Source organism: Colletes latitarsis, chromosome 4, assembly GCF_051014445.1.
Source record: "Colletes latitarsis isolate SP2378_abdomen chromosome 4, iyColLati1, whole genome shotgun sequence".
NCBI lineage: Eukaryota > Metazoa > Arthropoda > Insecta > Hymenoptera > Colletidae > Colletes > Colletes latitarsis.
The window spans coordinates 39,185,384-39,208,450 of NC_135137.1; the positions used below are offsets into that span (position 1 = coordinate 39,185,384).

The 23,067-nt window shown below is 43.2% G+C and overlaps 1 protein-coding gene across 5 annotated transcripts in view; it reads right to left on the reverse strand.

The window, feature by feature from the left end:
* Positions 1 to 1,562: 1,562 nt before the first annotated feature.
* Hipk (Homeodomain interacting protein kinase) overlaps positions 1,563 to 23,067 on the reverse strand; it is a 29,779-nt gene continuing 8,274 nt past the window's right edge. The window contains exons 3-19 of one of the 5 annotated variants that reach the window (XM_076763246.1): positions 20,558 to 20,911; positions 18,562 to 18,927; positions 18,390 to 18,482; positions 18,091 to 18,309; positions 17,635 to 18,007; positions 17,339 to 17,556; positions 16,906 to 17,229; positions 16,618 to 16,797; positions 16,396 to 16,542; positions 16,151 to 16,315; positions 15,650 to 16,074; positions 15,185 to 15,274; positions 14,548 to 14,820; positions 14,301 to 14,463; positions 13,853 to 14,076; positions 13,297 to 13,584; positions 1,563 to 12,761 (exon numbers count right to left, since the gene is read on the reverse strand). In XM_076763246.1, the coding sequence (XP_076619361.1) occupies positions 12,563 to 12,761; positions 13,297 to 13,584; positions 13,853 to 14,076; positions 14,301 to 14,463; positions 14,548 to 14,820; positions 15,185 to 15,274; positions 15,650 to 16,074; positions 16,151 to 16,315; positions 16,396 to 16,542; positions 16,618 to 16,797; positions 16,906 to 17,229; positions 17,339 to 17,556; positions 17,635 to 18,007; positions 18,091 to 18,309; positions 18,390 to 18,482; positions 18,562 to 18,927; positions 20,558 to 20,908 (4,098 nt within the window). In that variant the 5' untranslated portion in view covers positions 20,909 to 20,911 and the 3' untranslated portion in view covers positions 1,563 to 12,562. Of the gene's footprint in view, positions 12,762 to 13,263; positions 13,585 to 13,852; positions 14,077 to 14,300; positions 14,467 to 14,547; positions 14,821 to 15,184; positions 15,275 to 15,649; positions 16,075 to 16,150; positions 16,316 to 16,395; positions 16,543 to 16,617; positions 16,798 to 16,905; positions 17,230 to 17,338; positions 17,557 to 17,634; positions 18,008 to 18,090; positions 18,310 to 18,389; positions 18,483 to 18,561; positions 18,928 to 20,557; positions 20,912 to 23,067 lie in introns of all 5 variants that reach the window. The other 4 variants (XM_076763243.1, XM_076763244.1, XM_076763245.1 and 1 more) reach the window with 4 other exon arrangements.

Consider the following 23,067-nt stretch of genomic DNA (forward strand, 5'->3'; position numbering starts at 1 on the left):
GATGCAAGTCTCGTCGTATCGAGGCCTCTTTATTGAAAATTGCCGGTCGTCTTACCATAAGCTTTCTGGAAGATAACGTTAGTCCGTTTGGTCGATTATTTAAAACAGGAGAATTATCCTTAGCGTCTAACGATGAAAAACTACAGAGAATACACGATTATGGTACAAGTGTTCGGCGTTTCCGCGCTACGAATCCGTCGCTCTAATTACAATACAGTTTACAACAACTCTCTAAACGTGTCCTACGAGCATCGTAAAAATCTACGTTTTTATTCTGTCCCCCATCGCGACGGGTCGACCGTGAAATATCTGTATCTAGAACGTGTCGCGCTAAAAGCATGTTAGATCAGAGAAGAAACAGACACGAACGAGACGCGTTAAAGTATTCTTTGCTCGCTCGAGAGAAGAATCGGTATGCACAGCGTGCATCGCTAAAATCTGCACTCGCGTAGTTATAAAAAGGGACGTGTTTCGTTTGAGCCTCCGCTTCTAATCGCGTCTGATCTGTCGGTTCATAAAACGGCGAGGCTCTTTTTGATCAATGTCTCGCGACAATCGCGTTTCGTCGCTGCGATCAAACTTCGGTTCCTTTGATTGCGGGCTTAAGTAGTAAATATAACAGGTACAGTGATTAATTAGTTAACTCTTTCGGAAGCTTCTCTTCGGACCTGCGTGTTTGGAACGGTTCGGTCTGCGTATTGTCGAAAGGATCCATCGTCGATCGAACGAGGTACAGTAGAAGTTTGATAAACGCAACGAGAATTGGAAGGGATGGTCGCTTAGGAACGAGCGAAGTTGCGAGTGGAAGGAATCGATTGTCTCGTTAATTGCACGAGACCCGATACTTGCAGGGATCTTCAGCCGTTTCTCACGCGATTATTGAAATTCTACTGTATCGTAGCGATTATCGACGGGGAAATTCCTCGATCTCTCTAAACGATACGACGGATCGCAATCTTTCTCTGCTGTGATGCCAGATATCGTATCGACGACGCATCGTGAAAGTGTTCCGACAGCAGAAAGCACAGAATACAAGAAGTAATTTTTTACGTTACAATCTCTTTTCCCTTCAAATTGTTACCGCCGATGGAACTGTCGCGAAGTTTTCGCGCGTCAAAGTAGCAATACAACACACTTCTCGTGCTCCTCAAAACTGACAGAATTTTCCTTCGGGAATGAAACACGTTACAGGTTGTCCGTAAAGAACGTTTTCCAACGAAGTTACGCGTCACACGATTGAAACGGATCGTACATCCTGCGTTTCGTCGAAGACAAAAGTAACAGAGGAAAGCTTCAATCTTTCTGTGACCTCCGCTTTTCCCATAAATGCAACGATGCACTCGCCCCAGTTGCACTTATGGAAAAAGCGACGTCGCGCTCGTCTATCTTCGACGAAACAGAAGATACGACTCTTCTCAAGGTTTGTAGAATAAAAAGCGAACGATAAATCGAATTCAAACGGACGAAACGACAGTAGCATCGAATAGGACGCGAAACGGTGCGTAAAAGCGAGAAAAAAAAGGACAACGTTTGATAAAGAATACAGTCGTGACACAGCGAACTCAGTTCATGAAGTGTCCGAGCGAATACACGGACATTTGCATTTATTAACCATTTAAAACACAGTGAGACGTCTGTACCGCTGCGTGTACCTATTTCTCTCTCTCTCTCTCTCTCTCTCTCTCTCTCTCTCTCGCTCGCTCTCTTTCGTTTCGTACCAAATTTTTTATTTCGCATTCGCACTTTGTCTCGTATTCGATCTTTCAGGTTGCATATAGTAATATCTCGAATACACTTACGCGGTTTCGAAGAGCGTCGTAGCTCTCGTCGATCACCTTAAGCATTAGTCTTTAGTGTTTGATTATTATACTACAGTAATATACAGAAAATCGTGGTTCTTCACACCGGCGGGCTGCTCGTCCATCGATGCATACCTGTCCCACGCAATTTTCCATCCGCGTGCAATTCTGATTCTCCACGCACAGTCGCGACAAGTTCGTTTCCGTGTCGCTGGACGAGCAGACCCCGGGGCTATCAGTTAATATATTCAATAATTACAATACACTAAATATAATCGGCCCGTGTATATTAAAATATAAATATCAAATAGACTTCTTGCCCCCAAGGATATATGCACCACCTAAATGCCGGTGCGCGACTTAAAAATTGAGAGACGTTTCGTTAAGTAAGTCGTCACCGATTAGTTTTGTAAGACCCCTGTTGTCGGAAGAATTGCGGAGCTTGCCACTACCAAACCCGACCGGGAATCGGTTTGCAGTAGTCGCAAGCTGCGCCGCGATGAGATTAGAATTTTTTTTGGTTGCCTAGACGTAAACGTGTTCTGCGCGTTGTCTGTTAGGCGAGGGTCGTTACGGACGAGACACCGATTCGACACTTTTCTACGGTCGGACCGAAACAAATTCGCCGTTCGGCTAGTGGCTCTAATTTGCAACTGGTCCGACCGTAGTTGTCGAGACACTGATTCTTAACCCTTTGACTGCGGCACACTTTAGTTCAGAACCATTACTTTTGTGCTTTCAGCAACTAAATTGAGACTAAAGTACATTTTAATACCCAGCTATTTAATCGAATGCTATGCAACGTGTAATAACAATCCTAATGCTATATTAGTTTAATAAAACAGAAAATGTAGTGAAAGATATTTATCGATCGTACAAATACGCCTTCCGTAGTCAAAGGGTTCAAGTTCAAAGTGTACGAACACAATTGTAAAGTATAAAGGTCGATACATGTTATTCGTTCAGACACGAACCGGTTCAAATATTCTTATAGGCAATAATATACGAATGTTTATACACTATAGCGTTGCGATTCAGTTCAAACATACCGATGGCTGATCGATGATTGATGGTACAAATACGAGATACTTCTGTTCGAACCGAATCGCGTCCGACAATATCGATCGACCTTTATGGTAACATTTGAAAAACGGCTAATTTACAAAATTTTGATTCAAATTGTATATATTTTAACACTGTACACCAGTGATGTCAGTACGCGGCCCGCGTCCAGAAGCTTGAAATCGATGTTATTAAAACATTTACGCGAACAATTATTTCCTCTTTTAAAGATTAACAAGACCACGCACGGGGTGTAACGAGCAAGCATTTAACAATACTAATCGATCAAGCTACGGTATCTCGTCCGCAAATGCCCTGAGAAACGTTGCGTCGACCGAGCGACGAGCCTTGGTAGATCGATTGTATTTCGCGATATTCAGCGGTTGACTCGATAGCGTTTGGAGCGATTCGGGTCACACGCTCGGTCGCGAAGCGATTTAAGCCTAAGTACTTTTGATTTGTCTCTGGTAATTGATTCGCGGTGGGCGTCGAAGAGCGCCAAGCGCTTCGCTCTCTCGTCCCTTGGTTCGCGCGTTTCTTTCGTTTCTTTTTATTGTCGGATACAAAAGAACCCAAACAACGGGAGTCGGATACATTCGGTCGACGCAACGCCGTGAAACGGTAACAGCGTTTTCCGCTACGTATTTTCAAAGCTACTTTTTTTTTTTTATCTTTTTTTCATTTTACCCTATCCTTATTGGTTTTTTTTTCTCTGTCTCTCTCTCTTTCTTTGTCTCGTTAACGCGTTATTTCAATCGGTTTTCGAACGTTCGACGACGACATCGATTCCGGATCGCGTGCGCAAACTATTTCCAAAGACCAAACTAAACCTACGCTTTGTACTCTGGTCGACCTCTGAAATAATTCGTCGCACGCGCAAGCAATGGATATTTCATTGTTTTTATCCTATTACATAATATTTGTATATGCATATATAGAAGCGGTGTTCAAAGGGACAGCCGGGCACGAACGCGAGACGATCATGCTTTGGGAAAACGATTAGTCCGGTCGAACGAAATTCTAAAAAGGATTCTGGTCGGATCGTCGATATAAGGCACGCTCTACTGTTAAACAAATTGATCGTCGGCTGGTAGTTCCGTTGCGACAGCAATTATTATCGTTACGGACTCGCGTGAGCCCCTGTCGTTAAATAATTCTAACAAGCAAACCGTTTCTCGACGAGAATCAAATGGAAAGTTAGGTACGTAATTGCGCTTCGGCGATTCGATACCCGGATATGTCGTTGAACACCATCATTCTTTCATTCGACGACCTCGCGACAGTGCGCCTACGCGCACGTCATGCGACGCGGCAAAGACAATCGGCGCAGCCTGAGAGTTTTAATAATACTTTGAGACAGACTTCCTGCGAAAGCTTAAAAAACAGTTTTTCATTTCATTTCTCTCGTTTTGTGTTTCTTTTCTTACGCTAAATACCGCCTTTTAGAAACTTTGCGTTATTCTCGCATCGCCTCGACCGGCGATCAATCGGGGTTACTATATGTTGCTAGATGCATGGTCGTACGAAGGGTCCGCCTACGCTCGAATTTATGCTACTGAAACGCGTCTAACGATCGATGTCCTGTCGGTAATAATAAATCTATAAAATATTGTTGAGCCTCGCGGCAAAATATACATTGACGTGTCCTTCAACTATGGATCGACTACGGTTCCTGGCCAATGCTGTTTAAGAAATTGTTTAAGTATAAAATATATACATTAGTGTTCGTCGATCGATAGTGGCGAGACCGGTATCCTTACAATTTTTAAACGTATTGAATATCAACGTTATTTCCAGCTATAAACGGATTAAAGTTCAAACAAATTAGCAATTGTTATCGAACGTAATATGTCTGGGATTAAAATAGAATCGTCTTTATGTTATAAATTATTCCTTATCGAGTACCGATTCAACGAGAACTTTAAGCTCGAAAGACGCAGTTAAATGACGCTAAATTCGAGCGCACGCGGTAATTACAATTTATACATTTACACAACTGGGTCCGTACGTATAATGGGATAAAGAAGTTTGGCAAACAGTACATTAATCGACGGCACGAATGACTTACCCACTCGAAGGGTGTCACGTGTGCTATGTGTGTAGGTGTGTAATTATCATACATATCTATAATAATATACCAGTAAGGCAATGCTACGAAAATGTTTCGCAGAAAGACGTTTTGAAAATTCAGTAGAAGGAAAACTAAGTTGGCCGAAATCGCCAAAAGTTTAGCGCCAATACCAACCATTTCTAAATTTTTAATCGAAGAACAAAATAGAGGCGGAGTGCCTTCTAAGAACAACAGATTAAATCATTGTCGTCGTGGAAGATGAAAAGATCGAGGTGCTCCATAGATTTGATCGACGGATTTGTCGAGGTGTTCAAGTTCAAACTGTACGATGTATAAAAATTTCCAACGACCGATTTCAGACTAAGAGACGCAATAAAAATCGAACGTGTTAACAAAGTCGCGTATTTAGAATCAATTGTAATATCCCGCACGGCATCGATGAAAAATAATACAATAGTATTCGTAATCACAACGATATTAGAATGATTATTAATAATAATAGTATAAATGGCGCTACTCCTATCATAGTATAATCAAAATACACAAAAGACGAACATTCATATATGGTACAAATATATAGAATAGCCATATAACGATAGGTGTAGTCAGTAATAGCAAGTTCGGCTTATTCGTACGATCGCATAAACTTCTAAATTACACGGAGCTGTTATATAGACCTGTGTTAACTTCGTTACGATTTTTCTTTCTCTAGTTTTCCTTATCATCAAGCATATCTATTCCCTTTTCTCGGCTACATCGAACGACCGTCGCGAAAACTAGCGTCAACGACGGCGTACACAAAGAAACTATACAGAGCATAGTGAAATAAAACTTTTACTGAAATAATTCCGTAATCTTCGAAACTAAAAACACCTCGAAGACCAAGCGAACAAATAACCAATGTTCTTGGAACGACGCGTAGAAAAATTCCTTTCCTAAACGAACCATTTTTCTAAAAATCGAACAACCCTATATCTCGTAGCAGGTAATATATAGGTATTTACGTGGCACGAACGAAACGCTCGAAAAGTTTGCGTGTATCGTCAAGAACAAGACGAAAAAAACGAAGAAGAATACTAATTGTAAACCGTACGAACGTCGAAACATCAAATTTTTTTTCTATTTTCTTCTACATCGAAGAGACTGTTTCTAACTATATGCCAAGGCGTGTCTAATTATCGATCTAAAAAATCCGTCACCCATAAAGATGAAAAACTGTTAACGATTAACAACGTCTAAGCGGTGATGTTGTGTATGTGTTATTTTTTGTACACGAATGTTCACCTCCATGTTTAATTTATCGTTTAATCACTTACTTGTATAGCATTATGCGTAAGTCGACGAACGTATATATAATACAAGTAATACCGTTAATATTAATTTGCGACATTACCATAGTGTAATAGTGAACATTAAGAACATCGAAGAACAGTCAAATAGGTGAATCGTCGATTCTATCCTAATTTACTCGCGCAATTTATCATTTACGATCTTGCTTCCCCTAATCGGACTTCATTTACTCTTTTCGTTTATGTACAGCGAGAAAACTATCGAGCCGTTGTACGGAGAACGAGCAGACAGGTTCGTCGTATCGTCTTAAAATTTCGAAAATGTTGCGTTACGTTTTCTTTTATTTTCTTTTTTTTTTTTTTTTGTTAAAAAACAACTATGGACTATTGTAATTTGTCTCGCGCTGGCGCAGTTGTCAGTTAAGTCTACGAGATCGTGAGCAAAGTTCTACCGAAAAGTTTAGGACAATCGTGTTGATCATGCGATCTCAGTGTTGCACGGCTGCTTAATTTTCTTTTTTATTGTAGTGTAAATGTGGTCCGATCGTGATGAGCAATTACCGACGATTAAAGTCCAAAGAACGCAAGAAGACAGACGCTTAAGACCTCACAGAGCACAATACGATATCAATTCTCTAGTAGTAACTCCAAAAATATGTTATTCTCTTCCTATATTTATAACTACTTAAATTATCTATTCCTCGCAAAAAGTCAGTTACTTTGTTTACAGTGACAATATATAATAATTTCATACAAACTTTCCCATACAACGCGATCGAACGTTAAATCCCAAGCCCACGAAGAAACGATCTTTTTCTCGTGGATCCGTCCCTTTGATTCCTGTGTATGTGTATGTGTTCTTTTTCTTCGTTTCTGGCCATTTCAACGCGAGTATCTGACGTTTCCAACAGTACTAAACTCGTTCGTCGAACGTCTATTCGTTTCGCGATTCGGGGCGTATGTACAACATCTTTCAACGTTTTCTTTTTTTTTTATATATGCCCTTTCGTATCTCGTTCGTTCGCGATTCGAGGAAATTTCACGTATCCTTTTGTACGAACGCCCCGACCGATCGTTAGAGATTCAACGCTAAATAAATTCACTATTGGACACAATCTCATTACAACATTTTAGGCACTACACCTAGACTAATAAATCACTTTGCTCCTCCCCTTGCCCTGATGCGATAAGAAACGTATGTACAAATTTAAAAACGATTAAAATAATCCTATCTCTATAATAGCTTTCAGTATGGGTATGCGTGTATGTGTATGTTTCGTGTATCGTCTCGTGTCACCCGAAAGGAAGAAGCGACCGTTACATTTGCGCTCAACGACGCGTACAATCAATGGTATCGGATGGAAATATCTGTTTGCTCTAGCAGGCTTTAGAGTGGCACATGGAAGCGAGAACCTATCGCAAACAGTCTCTAAAATGTCGTGTTATTATGGTTCGCGAAAAACCGCGAACGAATGGAAAATTCGCCGGCAGAAAGATCAACGCCACGTTAACGAGAATATTCCGATACGCAAGATTAATCGTGCGGATGTTGGCGAGCAGCCAAGGTAATGCGTCCTATCGTCCGATCGGAAGTGACGAGAGTTGACGATAACGTGTAACCATATGAATCCCGTTAATTTAAAGATTATACGGTTCCATATGTGGTTACATCTCGCCCCGTGTACACGCTTGGCCATTCAAAAAAGCCTGACCAAAATAATATTCGCCACGCGAATATTTATGATGTATAATAATTAATAAAATATCACAACTAGAACCATCGATACAGTTTATGGTATACTTTTTTCTTTTTTTACTCAATTTCTTTTCCCGCGTATAGTACATATATATATATATATATGTGTGTGTTTGTGTTTGTGTGTGTGTATAGTAATAGCTTCTATTTTTTGTTAATTAGATACTCTCCGTTGCAGCGACGCGCTTACTCCTAAACTATACGGTGAAAAATGTGTGTTAAAAGTAATGATGACTGAACATATGACTCTTGAGCTTGTACTGACTGACGATCTACATCTAAGAGAGAAGCTACTATTATTATAACATAGGATCATGCGCGAATAGCGTATACACCACGTTTTGTAAACCCAAAAGCTGTTATTAGTAACACATCGACCACAATATTTTCTACTTGTTAGAGAATAATCGATATCTGACTCCAAAATATCCTACTACTTAGAATAAAACTCTACATCCACGCGAATACTTTGTATGCCCACAGCACGCTATTAACAACGATGAATGTAATAATAAAATAATCTAAACGACGGTTAATCCGAATCCACGGTGCGATAATTACGATCTTAATACTAAACGTTTTACAGAATCCTCGCATCGTCAGTCAAAACTTGCTCTTTGGGTGAAAGAAACGAAAAACCTGACTGAAAAAAAGTTCCACCTACGATCTAGTGACACGTATATATCTACATATACGTCCAAACACGTATACAGAGGCGAAAATGAAGCATGTGAAAATGACTATATGCGTACGACTGTCGCGTGTACACCGTATAATGTGTATTTGTGCATATACCGATTCGCGAAGGAATAAACAAAAAAATGTTTCTATAGATACACCTGCGCGTATATATATATACACATATATATTATTATTATTATTATTATTAACAACGGTTTCCTTTACGGTAGTAGAATGTGTGAAATCTAAGGATATGACTTTATCTCGCGAATTGCGAGAAGAGAAGGTAGGTTTTCTTCTATGCTATACAACCCTCTACGTTCTACATGGAAGCATACATACATATATATACACATGTATGCGCGCGAACGTGCTTGTATGTTAATTAATCGTACGTTCGTATCGTGTGACTGATAGAACGTACAGCACTCATGCTGATTCTAACTATTTATCTCTCCCTCTCTATACTGCAACCCTTTCGTGACGCACCCCCGCAACCCCTCCTTCTATCGTCGTCACTTTTTTCCCCCTTGTTTCCAGTAAATATACAAACGTTAAGTATGATTAATCGTAAGTATGATTAAACAGGCACATCGACTTGGTTATATGTAATTTTTTTATCGTTTCGTGTTGATAGACGCGTCGCAATGAATTTGATAGTACCGAAAGAAACAACTATTGTTTAGAAACTTTTTAAACGAAACCGTGGTCTCTGTATAACGATATCAACATCTACGATTCTATCGACTGAAAGTAGCGAATCAGCAGCGTCCTCGTGTTGTATTTATTAAAACTTTGAAAATTTTCTTTTAGTTTCGCGGAATCGTGATAATGTTATCTAAAATTTTACTTCGTCATTCTCCCTACGTAGCATCCTTTGTTTATATTTCTGCCTCTATGTATCACCCTATCATTCACTCACACTCTCGCTCTACGTGTAAAATACTCCTAATTAAACTCTGGACATGGATCACTCTAATCAACGTACCATAGCTAATATTCCCGTACACGTTTATCATACAGCTATGTATATAAAATAATTAGCAAAACAATGCCTAAGCGTCATTCCATTAAAAACCACGAAATATACGTCAGCACGCGGAAAAACCTCTATCCTCCCTTTTTTTTTTTTTATCCTTAAAAGTGTCGCGAGTAGAAGAACGATGTGCGCGATCTACACTTTTACAGCTGCTGAACATCGAAATGTAGGAAGAGAGCTACTCGTAATAATTATGTACAATTCCACATTTTGGACATTCACATGTGTATACCGGATGCAGTTTGTTCGGCGTTACGAATGCACGTTATAAAGAGACATTAGAAATATCGCTTTCTTCATACTGTCGTGGAAAAGTGCGAGAAGGAAGAACATGATTCAACGAGGGGAACTGAAAGAAATAACTAAAACCTTGCGTCGATGCGTTTGTCGCGACAGAATATATAGAATCTACGCTGAAGAAAGTTTCTTTACTCGTGTGTGTATGTACGTGTATGTGTGTACAATCCGACATAATAACATCTGCAACGAAGGTTTCTTTTCGATAGAAATCGTATTCGAAAATATGTCCCGTGGATCGATTCTCGTCTCTCCCGAAACGCAGCTTTGCAATTCTATGCGTTCTAATTCATCGTGTTGTATCATACTAATTAATTGTGTACCGCTGATTTGTGCAATGTACTCGACGGGTACATTCTTAAACTACAACCCTCGGTGAAATGCAAAACGTTGAAACACGATATAGAAAAGAGAAGATGCATATGATCATTGATGAAGAAGCATGTCGAACATTAATGTGAATCTGCAATAACGCTAATGTGAATCTCATTATCGAACAATCCTAACGCGCAAATCTATTTAAAACGCGATATCTAAAAAAAAAAAAAAAGAGGCAAAACTTCGAACTCCTGGTAATTACCTTAAATACGATGATGCCTAATTGCAATAATAGTAATAATAATAGTAGTAGTAACGATAGTAATAGTAACCATTAATAGTTACGACGAGGGGACAATAAGATTAATTACGCGAAACAAATAAATAGTGAGGCTGCTGCGAGGAGGCACAGCTTTTGTCAAATACAAGTTATCGTGCGCGATTACCCTCTTCACCATTCGAATCGAAACACGAGAAGTATTCGATTTCAAACTCAACCACGCGCGTTGCTTCCATATCGTAATAACGACATCCTCTAAAGGACACCCAATTACTAGGATGCATAAGTATACTTGAAACAGCATGAAATAAATCTAGGACGATAAAACTCAAAACACATTTTTACAATTAATCAATATGTCGCGTATAGTAGCGTTGTGTATATATGTTCTTGTGAACGCGTGCAATAGATCGGCCCCCTTTTTTCCCTAGAAGAAACGGGAAGGGAGCCTACGTTTTGAAAAGGGAACGTTTGAAACGTTCAAGCGTGTCGCTGCACTCGACGATAAAAATCTTTTGGCTGGGTCGAAATTCAACCGGGCGAAAACAATGCGATATATCGTCGTCGCCAAATGATCGGGAATTCTGCCGGACCAAAGATAACTTTTGTCACCGAGTATTAAAAACAATTATGCATGATACGGATCTGAAGTATCATCGTAAAAGAAATGCAAACTTATATCCCCGCTGTAACGCCGTGGTTCGATAAAATACGCTTGCTGTTTCACGGTGAAGCGACACAACTTCACCGGATCCACCCAAACATCTCTGGTTTTATCTGCTTAAACTGCGCATAAATTTCTCTCGTTTCTGCGAATTCCAACGAAATCGCCTGTCCGACAATCTTTTCACAACGTCCCCGTAAAATTTTCTTTGGCGCGACAACAACATTCACTCTCCCAAAAGTCACGAAACGTTTAGTATACATATAATACATACGTACAGTATTTTCTGAAAAGTTGTCCGGGGCTTGAGACCTGCGAGCTACGACAACTTCTTAAATAGGCTGGTGACATTTGCTTGCTGTTATCTTTCTGGTTTGCTCAGCCTTTGTATGTATCGGGAACGAGAACGAGCGAGATATACAGTTAACACGGTGTGGGCAATTTCAGGAAGCGTTGGGAATAACTTTACGACAATCTCTTAGGTAAAAATCGTGACAACTCGTCAGAAAATACTGTAACTGTATATGTACCGTGTCACGTGTACAACATATGCGCCGCCTAAGTCGGACAAAATTGTACGTCGACCAGTGTATTACCAAAGTAACAGTTCGAACAAATAATACAAATAATACAAATCACCGTAGCAAATGGTTCACTGAGGAAACAGTGTTGCGCGACGGGAAGCGTAAAAAAGCCTCCTCTCTTTGTGTCGTTTTCTTATTTTGTACATTTCATCGACACGCAACCTCGTCTCATCGAACGAAATGAAAAAGACAACTCACCTACTATCGATGGGCAGGATGAAACATTAAGGGAAGCGTTACGTTAATTGTGTACAACGCATGCCGATCGATAGTTAATCCAACACTCGGATCATGTTTGTTCATCTGCCTTTGCTACGATTCGAATCGTAGATAATCTCCATTCATTAACAGACGGGCAGTTTTGAAAGGAGCAATCAATCGCTGCTTAGGACGGATTGTCAGAAACTGAAATGTTGTAGAGCGACTTCTGTGTTGCTTCGGGACTCGGTCGAGTCACCTTCAGTCATGAATTTTCTCGTTAAGCCTTAGTGTGTGTGTGTGTTTTCATTGCGTTTTCATAATCAATAGCAGCAGCAGCAGCATCGCGAAGAGCTCCCTTCGTTCGCTAGTAGAAAGTTTATAAAGAATGAATGCATAGGATGTTGTAATACCTGGTTGGTTGTCTTTTTCTTTTCGTTCGATAGTTTTCTTGTAATCTGGTATCGCGTAAATTTTCGCGCGCCATTCAGTATCCCTTATCTTGAGCTAGACAGAGGTACAATTTACTCGGTGAACCACAAACCAGAAGGTTGATATTGATGTTTGGCCGGCGAAAGCGGAGCCAATCCGTATACGGCCGTTGGCTGCATGTGTGCAGGCAGTGGGTGCGCTGCATGACTCGCGAGCAACGGCCTGGCCGAGCTGTGATGAGCTGGTGGTGGCAACGCTCGACTAGAATCATACAACGTTAATGGAGACGAGCTGTAAAAAACGGGATAATCAATGTTAGAAACTCTCCATAAAGCTCTAAAAAAAGGGTAAATGAAATATTTTGTTTTCTTATATGATAATTTTTTCGTTCTACACGCACTCATGGTTTTATCAAGAATAGATATAGAGGGCAAGTCTTCCGTCAGTAGACTCGAAAGTAATGATCGTCGATGCGACAGCGATATCGAAGCGGCGACATTCCTTTCGCGTTTACTCGCGGGAGAATCAGCCTGTACATAAGCAGGCAATCGACGTTGCATCTTGTACAAACTAAGCAATTTAAAGGTGTAACACCGGTACGTGTACCTCGAAAAAAAAAAAACGGTATCGATTATCCGATCGAATCTCGTAGCATGCCATAGAGAAAAATTAGTAAAACAGTGGCACGGGAACATGTTGCTCTAATAGTTGCAACAACTACGTACGATCACAGGATTATAACGTACTGAACTGATACTATTACTAGAACGAAAATATAATAAATGGTACACACATGCATGCATCAACTAGGTGTCTAGGTACCCACCCGGGTGTGAATCCCTGATAGGTGGGCACTTGTTGCTGCTGGATAGCAGTAGGAGCCTGAGAAGGCGCGGCGGTAACGTACACCGGGGGTGGCACGGCATGGGCCCTTGAACGCACATGAGCGTACTCCTGGTACAGGGGTTGTCCCAGATGTTGGGTACTTCCTATTACAGGCCCCCCTGCAGGACTTCTGCCCCCGCCACCGCCCCCAGGACTGAGGTGGGCCGGATGCCCATGATGACTGTGGGTATGACCCGGATGGGCTGCCGAACCCACCACCTGGCTCTGCCTACAAAACCCAAAACAAAATCCAACCCTTTGTTATGCAATTCCCATGCGTCTTTTACTTACTGTAAGATACGTCTGTCTTCTAAACGGACTACCAGAGACCAAACCGAGAGAATCAACGAACTTTTGATTCTGTCAAACTACGTGCACACGAATTCTTACTCGTATCTAGGGGTCTATTCTTTATTGCTAGATTCTTGTTTACATCTATGTGCCGTATTGCATGCTTCGAGTGTGTTTTGAGTGTAAAATGTGATAGAACCGCTCACCTATACTGATGCACAGTGTTGGCGACTGCCCACTTTTGGTGGTCTCTCGAATGAGCAGCCGGCGGTTGAACGTACTCGTGTTTGTACTCGGTTCTCTTTCCAGGCCATGATACCCGCTTGTCCGTGCCGGTCGTATACACGATGTGCTGCTCTTGAAGATGCGGATGCGCGCTACTCGTGGTCACATACTGCAAGAAGTAGTCATGCATGTCATAGGCATCATCCTAGAAAAACATTTTCAAACGAAAGATTACTAAAAAACGGGAAGGGGATATGAACCAATAAGTGTAGAGCAGGATCGTTGTTGTTCTCTTCGATACGCCCGCAAACGGAGCAGTTGATTACCAATAAAAATAAACAAACTAGGATCATATGGAAAAATTGCGTAACAAAAAGAATGCAGTTGAAAATAAAATCATATAGATTGAAATTTAAGTTGTAAATTAACCTGGTAGGTCGGTGGCTCTTTGCAGGCTGGCGCGTGACACGGATGTGGAGCGAGGTACTCGACACCGGGTTCCGGTTTGGTCGCAACATTTACCATATTGCATTCGGACTGTACTTTTGCCAATAATCGTTTCTTTTGCGATTGAGAAGAATATCCGGAGCTGCTGCTGCAACGAACAATAGATTTACGTCACGTATCGAGCACGTATCGGTTGGGTATTACGACTTTAATCGGACAAGCTGATTACCTGCTAACGTGATGCTGTTGCTGGGGTTCGTGTTTAATTAACTGTGTGGTCTGCTGATGCTGAGGATGTTGCGGTAAATGTTGGTACAGGTGAGTATGTGCTCGGCCTGGACTAGCTTCACCGTCGCTGTCACCGACTGTCACGCAACTAATAATATTTTTCCGCTGAGCTCTCTGAGAAGTACTATGCGCTACAACATGTCCGTTGGTATGGGACTGACTACTCGAATGAGTCTGTTGCATTGGTTGGACTACGCGCGGCGTCGACTGCGTACTGAAATTAAAAACGAATACGTTCAATTGCGCGTAAAATAGATCGAACGTTGAATAACTCCAGCCAGAATTTAGAGGTTAGAGATTGCATCGAACGCGACAAAATTGTATTAAACGCTAGAGCTGTAAGTCATGGGATTGTTAGGGTCGTGGACGAGATAATGGATACCGTGCACGCGTTCCTGAAAATATTTCCATCGTAACTACCAAACAACCCCAAACGTGTTAGTGCTTAAAATGTAAACTTAGCGAAATGTGTGCAGCGTCACGTGTGTTACGTCGTAATCTTAGAGATTGTTAACCGATCGATCGATATGTACTATATCTATCGTATGTGTTGCAATTATTACATTACGGTAATGTACCTTCGTATGACTTCCTCGCGGACTGGACGCCCATCGCCAGACAGGCGAGTCGCCAAATTTTGACAGGTTCCACATTGGCGATCTCCACAGCTGTCAATGATATTCATGCATGATTCCACTACTTTCTATTCTACTGATAAAATTCTAGTAAATATACATATGCTACGGTTGGTTACGTTTATAGACGAGACTCCTGTTTACGCAACTCGATATATACAGGATAATTACAATCTGTAGATGATACATCGAGATGATCATACTTCTATATCAACAAAGCCGTACAAAAATTTCAACAAAGCAAAAAATAATAGCGTTCTATAATTCTTGGCTAATTGTAACGATTTGTTACGTTCATAACAAATACGAAGTCGTCTCCTCCGGTCAATTTTATGACTACAGATTATACTTTCTTCTAACTACGTTCGAATATTCTACTGTAAATGCGAGCAATGTATGGTAGCTTACCATTTGCCAGGTGTTTCGTCTTCGCTATCGCTAATCGTGATAACGGAGACTGCCGGAGATGGTGTATCGTGGATAGTGATGGTTTGCTGCCGACCGGATGTAACCTGATGATGCTCTACATTGTGGCTGCTGTTGTGTTTGCTGCCGTGATGATGCTGTTGCATCGTTTGTTGTTGCCAATGACCACCGGTAGGCGAATGCCTTCTCATATTGCTCGGTGGTGTGCTCTCTTTTACCCTCTTTTTTACCGGACTCAACTGTTGCGTCTCTTTCTTGTGTTCGTGCCTATGTTGGGACTGCTGTGGTACCGTCACGTGATGCTGATGATGTTTCGTTCCGCCACGTTTACCCCAACTCTGAGACGGATGTTCAACAAGGGCACTGGTGTTGTAAACTTCCGTGACAGGAAATACTGGCCGCTGATCCTTCCCCAAAACAAGGGAGATTAGTTGAAAAACTGTTCGGTCTGTGTACCAAAACGATCTTTTCTACCAGACCTACCTGCAAGATGGCAGAACTGTCCACGATAAGAGGTCGTCCCCAATCTCCAGCGTCGCTCAGCAGCGGCTGTTGTATGGCTGCGTGTTGCGGCGGCAATTGTTGCCACGACGGCACGATGGCGGCCATTTGACGACTACCACCGGGCCATGATGTTTGTACAGCGTTCTGTAAGAAGACAAACGAACATACTATCGTCCGATCGCTCGCGAACAATTCGAAACTTGTTCACGGCGAACCATACGTACCGTTAGCAACATTTGACGTCCAGTTTCCACCATAGACACGGGTACTGCTGCGTACTGTTGCTGAGCAGCCGCAGCTGCCGCAGCAACAGCCTGCTGCGATATGATAGATGGTTGAATTTGCAGCGGTCCCTGTTGTGCTTGCGGAGGCTGTAGAGAACGCGAAGCATGATTAAACGATCGCTGAGAAACTTACGAGAACGAGAAAAACGGTATTGCATTTACTTGGGCAACAACTACGTGCTTCGCAGGACTTGGCATCGTCTGATAACTGGGTGGATGACAAAGTAGACCAGGCACCAATTGATGTGGAAAATCGTGCACTCCGCTTCGGCCACTATTCGATCCGCTGGATGAGCTACTGTATTGAGTCGCACGACGGCTACTGTTACTGTATATTTGATACTAAAAAGAGAAGATACAGCACGATAAAAAGAAGCCATCGTGTAACAAATGAAAACAACGAACGCGCATCGTCGATAGAGGAGAAAAGAAGAAAATTCGTTTACGAACCAGATTGTCGTATCCTGTTTGCGCCGTGCGATGCTCTCTAACCAATCGCTGTACTTGATTGGTCAATTGATTGTTAAAGGTGAAAGTAACAGCACTGCCGTTCGTCGTCGGCACAAAGTTTGCTACCAACGACGTTGGCGGAGGTGGTTGAGGTGCTGGAGGAGCTTGATGATGCGCCGGACTTGCTGTGAAATCACCAGCTCGTCGGCAAACCTCCATCATTTGGACGGAAGCTTTTACGTTGTTGCAATGTGCATAATCAACTAAATGGGCCAGAGTGACAAAAGCGTGGTTCAGAGCCTCTCCGGGTGTTATTCGGCGCTCCTGCGAAACCAACAATAAACTCTCCATAAAGGATACCTCCTCTATATAATGCAAACGAATCGCTATAATTTTGTCTCCTGGCACAATCGAAACATGAATTAGATATTACTACCTGGTCCATCGTGAGCATCCTCTTCAAGAGGTCAATGAACTCCCTCCTATCTGCTTTTTCAGCCAAAAGTTGACCACCCTCCAAATCGGTTGGAACATTAACTTGACCAATATCATCGAGACAGTTAAAAATATACTTTCTTGCCTCCTTGGATTTGATACCCGTTTCGGCCTCGTGCTCCTCCGGTGTCTTTAATCGCCAAAATGGATACGTGCCTACAAACGATTCGACTTTGAGTAATATCCTTTCGACGCAACACGGTATCAACTTGGTTTAAAGTTGCCTAAACTTACTGTCCATGTCTCTATAAAAAAATTTAGTTGTTTTGCTAGCGTTGTTTAACATGTGCTCTGTCGGTAGGCCTTGCGTTTGACTTATGTATCGAATTTGATCGTATTCCGAACTACCAGGGTACAGGGGCCATCCTAGAAACAATTCTGCAACCACACAGCCGAGTGACCACATATCTATCGCTTCACAATACGGAAGTCCAAGAATAATTTCAGGCGCACGATAGTATCGCGATTGCAAATACGTGTTGCAGACAGCTTTTGACACATGAGAGGCTGAACCAAAATCAATAACTTTCACACGGTAAGGCTGACGTACTGGATCCACCAACATGATGTTCTCTGGCTTAAGATCCGCGTGAATCAACCCCAATTGCTACAAACGTATATTCTTGTGATAATCTCCGATCGATAGTCGCGAGCGACAACACGCCATTATTACAACGAAACATGACTCACCTTTAGTTTCAAAAGAGCAGTGAGCACTTGCTGGAGAATCGGTCTGATGTATTTGAGCGGTAATGGTGAAAATTTATTCTGTTTCAGAAAATCATATAGATTCTGCTCTAGCATCTCAAAGACCAAGCAGGTGTGGGATTTGTGCTGGAAACACTCATAAGCACGCACAAAATTGAACTCATCCGCGTTTTCCTGACTAAGTCGAGACAGGATGGAGACCTGCGTGAAATCGAAATCGCATTTGAACGTAGTTCGACTTTTCCGTTCAATGACCCTAACTAAACATCCTGTTGACTCACCTCAATCTGACCTTGGCGCGCATACGATGGATGGTTCTTCAAAATTTTGATGGCCACTATTTCATTGGTTCCTTTTTTCCAGCATTTCACAACCTGTCGAGGAGCAAACGATGCGTCTTTGATCTTCGGGGAACAATATCCTATCTCCGGACAAGTGGAAGAGGAAACGTACCTGTCCAAAAGTACCTCTGCCCAGAAACTCGAGGACCTCGTACTGATTGGTCATCGAGTATAGGACTTCGTGCTGAACCAACTGATAATCCCCATCGCCCTGGGGATTGCTGCCACCGCCTCCATTGGCAGCGTTGGTTACTTGTTTGCTGTGCGCCGTCATGCCTGTTTGCTTGTGTTGCTGCTGCTGCTGCTGTTGTTGCTGCTGCTGCTGCTGTTGTTGTTGCTGCTGCTGCTGTTGTTGTTGCAGCTGCTGTTGCTGTTGAGTATGGTGTTGCGACACTACAGTACTACCCACTGCGTTCGTCGCGTTGGCGGAATGGACTGCCAGACCGTCACCATTACCCTCCCTCGACCAAGTTTTTCTCTGTAGGAGGAATATACCTTATACAAAAATTTTTGTACGTTAAGAAATCGTAGACAGTAGCTTCGGTAGCTTTGGTTGGAAGGGGACGAATAAGCGACGAACGTACGAAGGAGCACACAAGGGTTTCGAACCCAATGTTCGAGAAAGACAGCCACAAGACACATACATATGCACGCGCGCGAGCAAACATAAGCCCTGGAAGTTCCGGAACACGTGTCCATCCAGTCGATGCAATATCTCATCGGTCACGTGTGTGCGCGGTTGTTGAAATTTAATCGAACTAGCACGTATACGTGGGTGGCAAAATGCGAAACGTGGACAGACACCGCTTGAAACGAAAAAGATCACGGAGGCAACGGTGTGTCTTTCATAATCAGACGATAAACGCTCTTTCCGCGATACATCGATCGATATAGAATACTCGTACCGGGCGTTCTGAAACGCTCGCCCGGCGGAAGTACATACGTCGCGATGACCGGTATGAAATATGAAATGGAAGCCTTGAAGTTCAATCGATATGTAACTACGCCACACGGAGAAATTACCTGGCAAACGACCGTTCAATCCGTGCCCGCGATACATCTCTCTTTTGATCGACGAGCAACGAAAACCTCCTCCATGGTCCGTAATTACTCTCCAGAATTAGCGAACGTGGACACACGAGGTCGTTAAGCAATGCAAGCGAGCATGGATGCTTTACGACTTTGCAAAACACAAGGCTACTTTTGTGAAAGTTTCTCCATCAACGATGGCAATCCCTAGCTGTCGGACGTGGATGACTATCATCCTGTAGATACAATGCATTCGTGGTATCTGGTTTGGAAAATCCAATTTAGAAAACATCGATACGCGGGGAAAGCGTGACTGAAACGGAAATTCTGTCGTGTACCACTTGGGATTCTTCAGAGTATGCGTTCACCTTCCTAAAATACAGTTAAAATCCGAATTAAATCTCGCGTCCACAACATCGGAACTAGGATTTCTGTTAAAATTATCCAAATGGGAACAAGGAGAAGAAACGGCGGACAATGGAACGACCGTATCCGCTTGCGGAAGTAAAAAGCACGCACTATTTTTAGTAACCAGAACGTCGTGCTGCGACGAGTCGCGGAAACGAGCGACAGCAACGGAAAGAAACAAGCGGAGACAAACGCAGCCGAGGACGACGAGGTTCGTTATCGCGCTGAACGCCAAATGAATTTCAAAATGCGCAGTGGAGAATCGAACGCGTCCGGTGCAATTGCGAAGAAACATCGATAAACGAATGACACAAGAGGCGAAGAAGCCTCTAGGATTTCTAGCTCATCGCATCTCGACGTAGAAACAACGCTGGTACGGTTTGTTAAACGAACAAATGGTAAAGTTTCCGAGAGAAAAGGGACAGAATGAAGTTCTAGAGTTAATAGATCGCGATTACGAAATTCTAATCGCAGGCGAAGCGTATCTCGAGCATCTATCTCGATTAGACGAGCAGGCAGAGCGTTAACGTCGGTGGGTCCCTGGACGGGGAAAGAGACACGGCGGTCCGAGACTTTCCTCGACGCGATCGAGCGATCAGGATCGCGCCGTGGGTCGGGAATAGAAAAATGAGCTTTATCGGCGCGATGAGATCGCGGGAAGCGGCACCAACCTTCTGGCTACAGCGTTGGTACGTGTCTACGAGCTTGATCGTCGAGGCTCGTACCAGAGTCTGTTGGTTCGGGCTACTCTTCTGCAGCGCATTATTGTTGTGCAGCGAGCTAAACGCGGTATTAGCACCGTTCACGGAGTACCGTTGTTGCAGCCCGGTATTGTCTAATTGGTAGTCGCCGGTCGATTGAACCAAAGCGTGCTGGATCACCGGCTGGCTCACGTTGTACTCCAACTTGCGTTTTTTGCTATGGTGGTGAACGGTGTTGTTACTGCTGCTGCCGCTGCTGCTGCTGCTGCTGCTGCCGTTGACGCTACTCGTCTGCTGTGTTTGGATGAACATGTCACACATTCCCTGCAATTAGAAAGGGATACAACGCTTATTACTGGATCCCTCCGTTCGTCGCCACCTCGATCGAAATTTCTTACGGAGGACAACAGTATACAGAACATTAAAGAAATCGAGCTAGGTATCTGTAGTTTGCCTCAAGCCCTTTGTGGTCCTAGACATTTCCAATAATAAACAAGAAATTTGGTAAAGAGTAGTGGGTTCGTACGCCTAATATTATCCTATCGTTTACGAATATCGACTAATATTCGATAGTTACGTATCTTTTCGTAGATCTAGTTTCTATAGGAATAAAGATACGCGCGATATTCTCGATCCTATCGCCGCTTTCATCGAATACTACCGAACAGGGGGTATCCAAGCCACCGGGCTAAGGCAGTAAGAAGAAGAGTTCCCCTCGAAGAATAACTGGTGGGAGGTCTCCCAAGTCGATTCTATCGCAGACTTCGCCCATAGCTCGATCGTCGAACGAATATTCCAACTTGGATCCAGAGAGGTTCGAAAGCTTGCTTATCGTTTTAAAAAACAACAGAAGGTCTAAAAATTGCGTGGCTAGCATTGCTTTCAACGTCTGCGGACTGTCTTCCCGCGTCTAACGCTTGAAAATTACTGCCAGCTGGGTGGTGTTGTTCGTTTTGGAACGAAACGATCGCGATCCAGAAACCCTGTTTCCACGAGAGCCAAAAAACTGCTAGTGGGAGTTGGACTAGGCGGTAAACAACGGAAAAAGAAGGCAAGAGAAGAAGAACGAAATAAAACGGAGAAAGCACGCGTGAATCAGCTATTCTATAGATGAGAATACTTTTTATCGCGAGCAAAAGGAGCGTCGTCGATGGAGCAGAGGGGACACGCAGGGACCACCGTCGTGTTATTCTGATTTAGGCGAACGGAGAACCCACGGCCAGCTATCGTCGCGCGATATATAAAAAGTACACGCGAAGAGCGACGACGACTATGAATATTTTAGAGTCTCGTTCGCGTACGCGTGTGCCTTTGTATGGTACCACGGTAATTCGGGACAGTGGCTCTCAAAAACAGAACTCTGTTCGAGCGCTCGAGAACTCGTTTCGTCCCGACTCGCGACGAAGCACACTCGATCCTATCGAGCGATACATACATTTTGCCCTCCGCTCGCAGTTTTCCGAGCCACTTGAAATATTTCGGTACACTCGGTTCGGAATATTCGAGCTCTGCACTCGAAAGGGAACCGCCGGAATATCGGGTTTCCGCGCGTTGACGATCGAAATAGCTCCGCGACAGATTTTCGGCGGTTTCCGTCCAACGCTGGATAACGACTGGATACTGGACACGCACAAAGTGTCCTGTTGGTTTCGAAAGTCGACGGTACCTAATCTCCGAGAGGTTTAGCACGCCAACGCAACGCCGCGTTTACGAAATTAAGCTACCGATAAGATAGCGGCCGTGTCTTCGTTCTTATCGATCGCGAAAAAACACGAAATTCGCGTACTCGCGGACACCGAAAACGCGAGAAAATATCGTCAGGGGATCAATCGCGCGTGCGATGATCGATCCCGCGCGACCAGGCGTTTTGGAAACTTTCGATAGCTCCAAATCGGTTCCGCCCCCGCGCGTCACTCGTCATCCATGTATCTCCTTCTCTTTTCCTATATCTTCTCCCTTCGTTCCAACTTCGTATAACCGCGTGCACGACGTGCTCTAATTATAGTGCTGCTTGTTAGAAATAGTGTTGCTCGGTATTATGAACGATCTACGGTACCACGAAGTACAGTTACGTTTATGCTAACCGTCCCGACGCTCAGCAGAACAGAGACAGAGAGACAGGGAGAGAGAGAGTTCTGCTAAACTGGTACGTGCGGATAACCCGATATCGTTCTAATGGATTCGAAATTGCTTCGCAGAGGATCGAAGGGGTCCATCGAAACGCTGATCGAGACGACCAGCTGCGGAATTCGCGATCAAATCCACGAATTTGCGTTTCGTTTAAGGCGAAACTGAAGCTAAGCTCCAACCAAATTCGTCACTGTCGCGCAGCTCGGTGTGCCAGTGTTTCTCGTTCGCTTTCGACGACAGAGATCTTTTCTAGATCGGAGGCGTCGAGCTAGCTTCGCTACGATACACAATTCCAGCGTTTCCGTGCAATTTGAGTTGTAAATACTACGTATGTTGTCGTAGGTATCGAA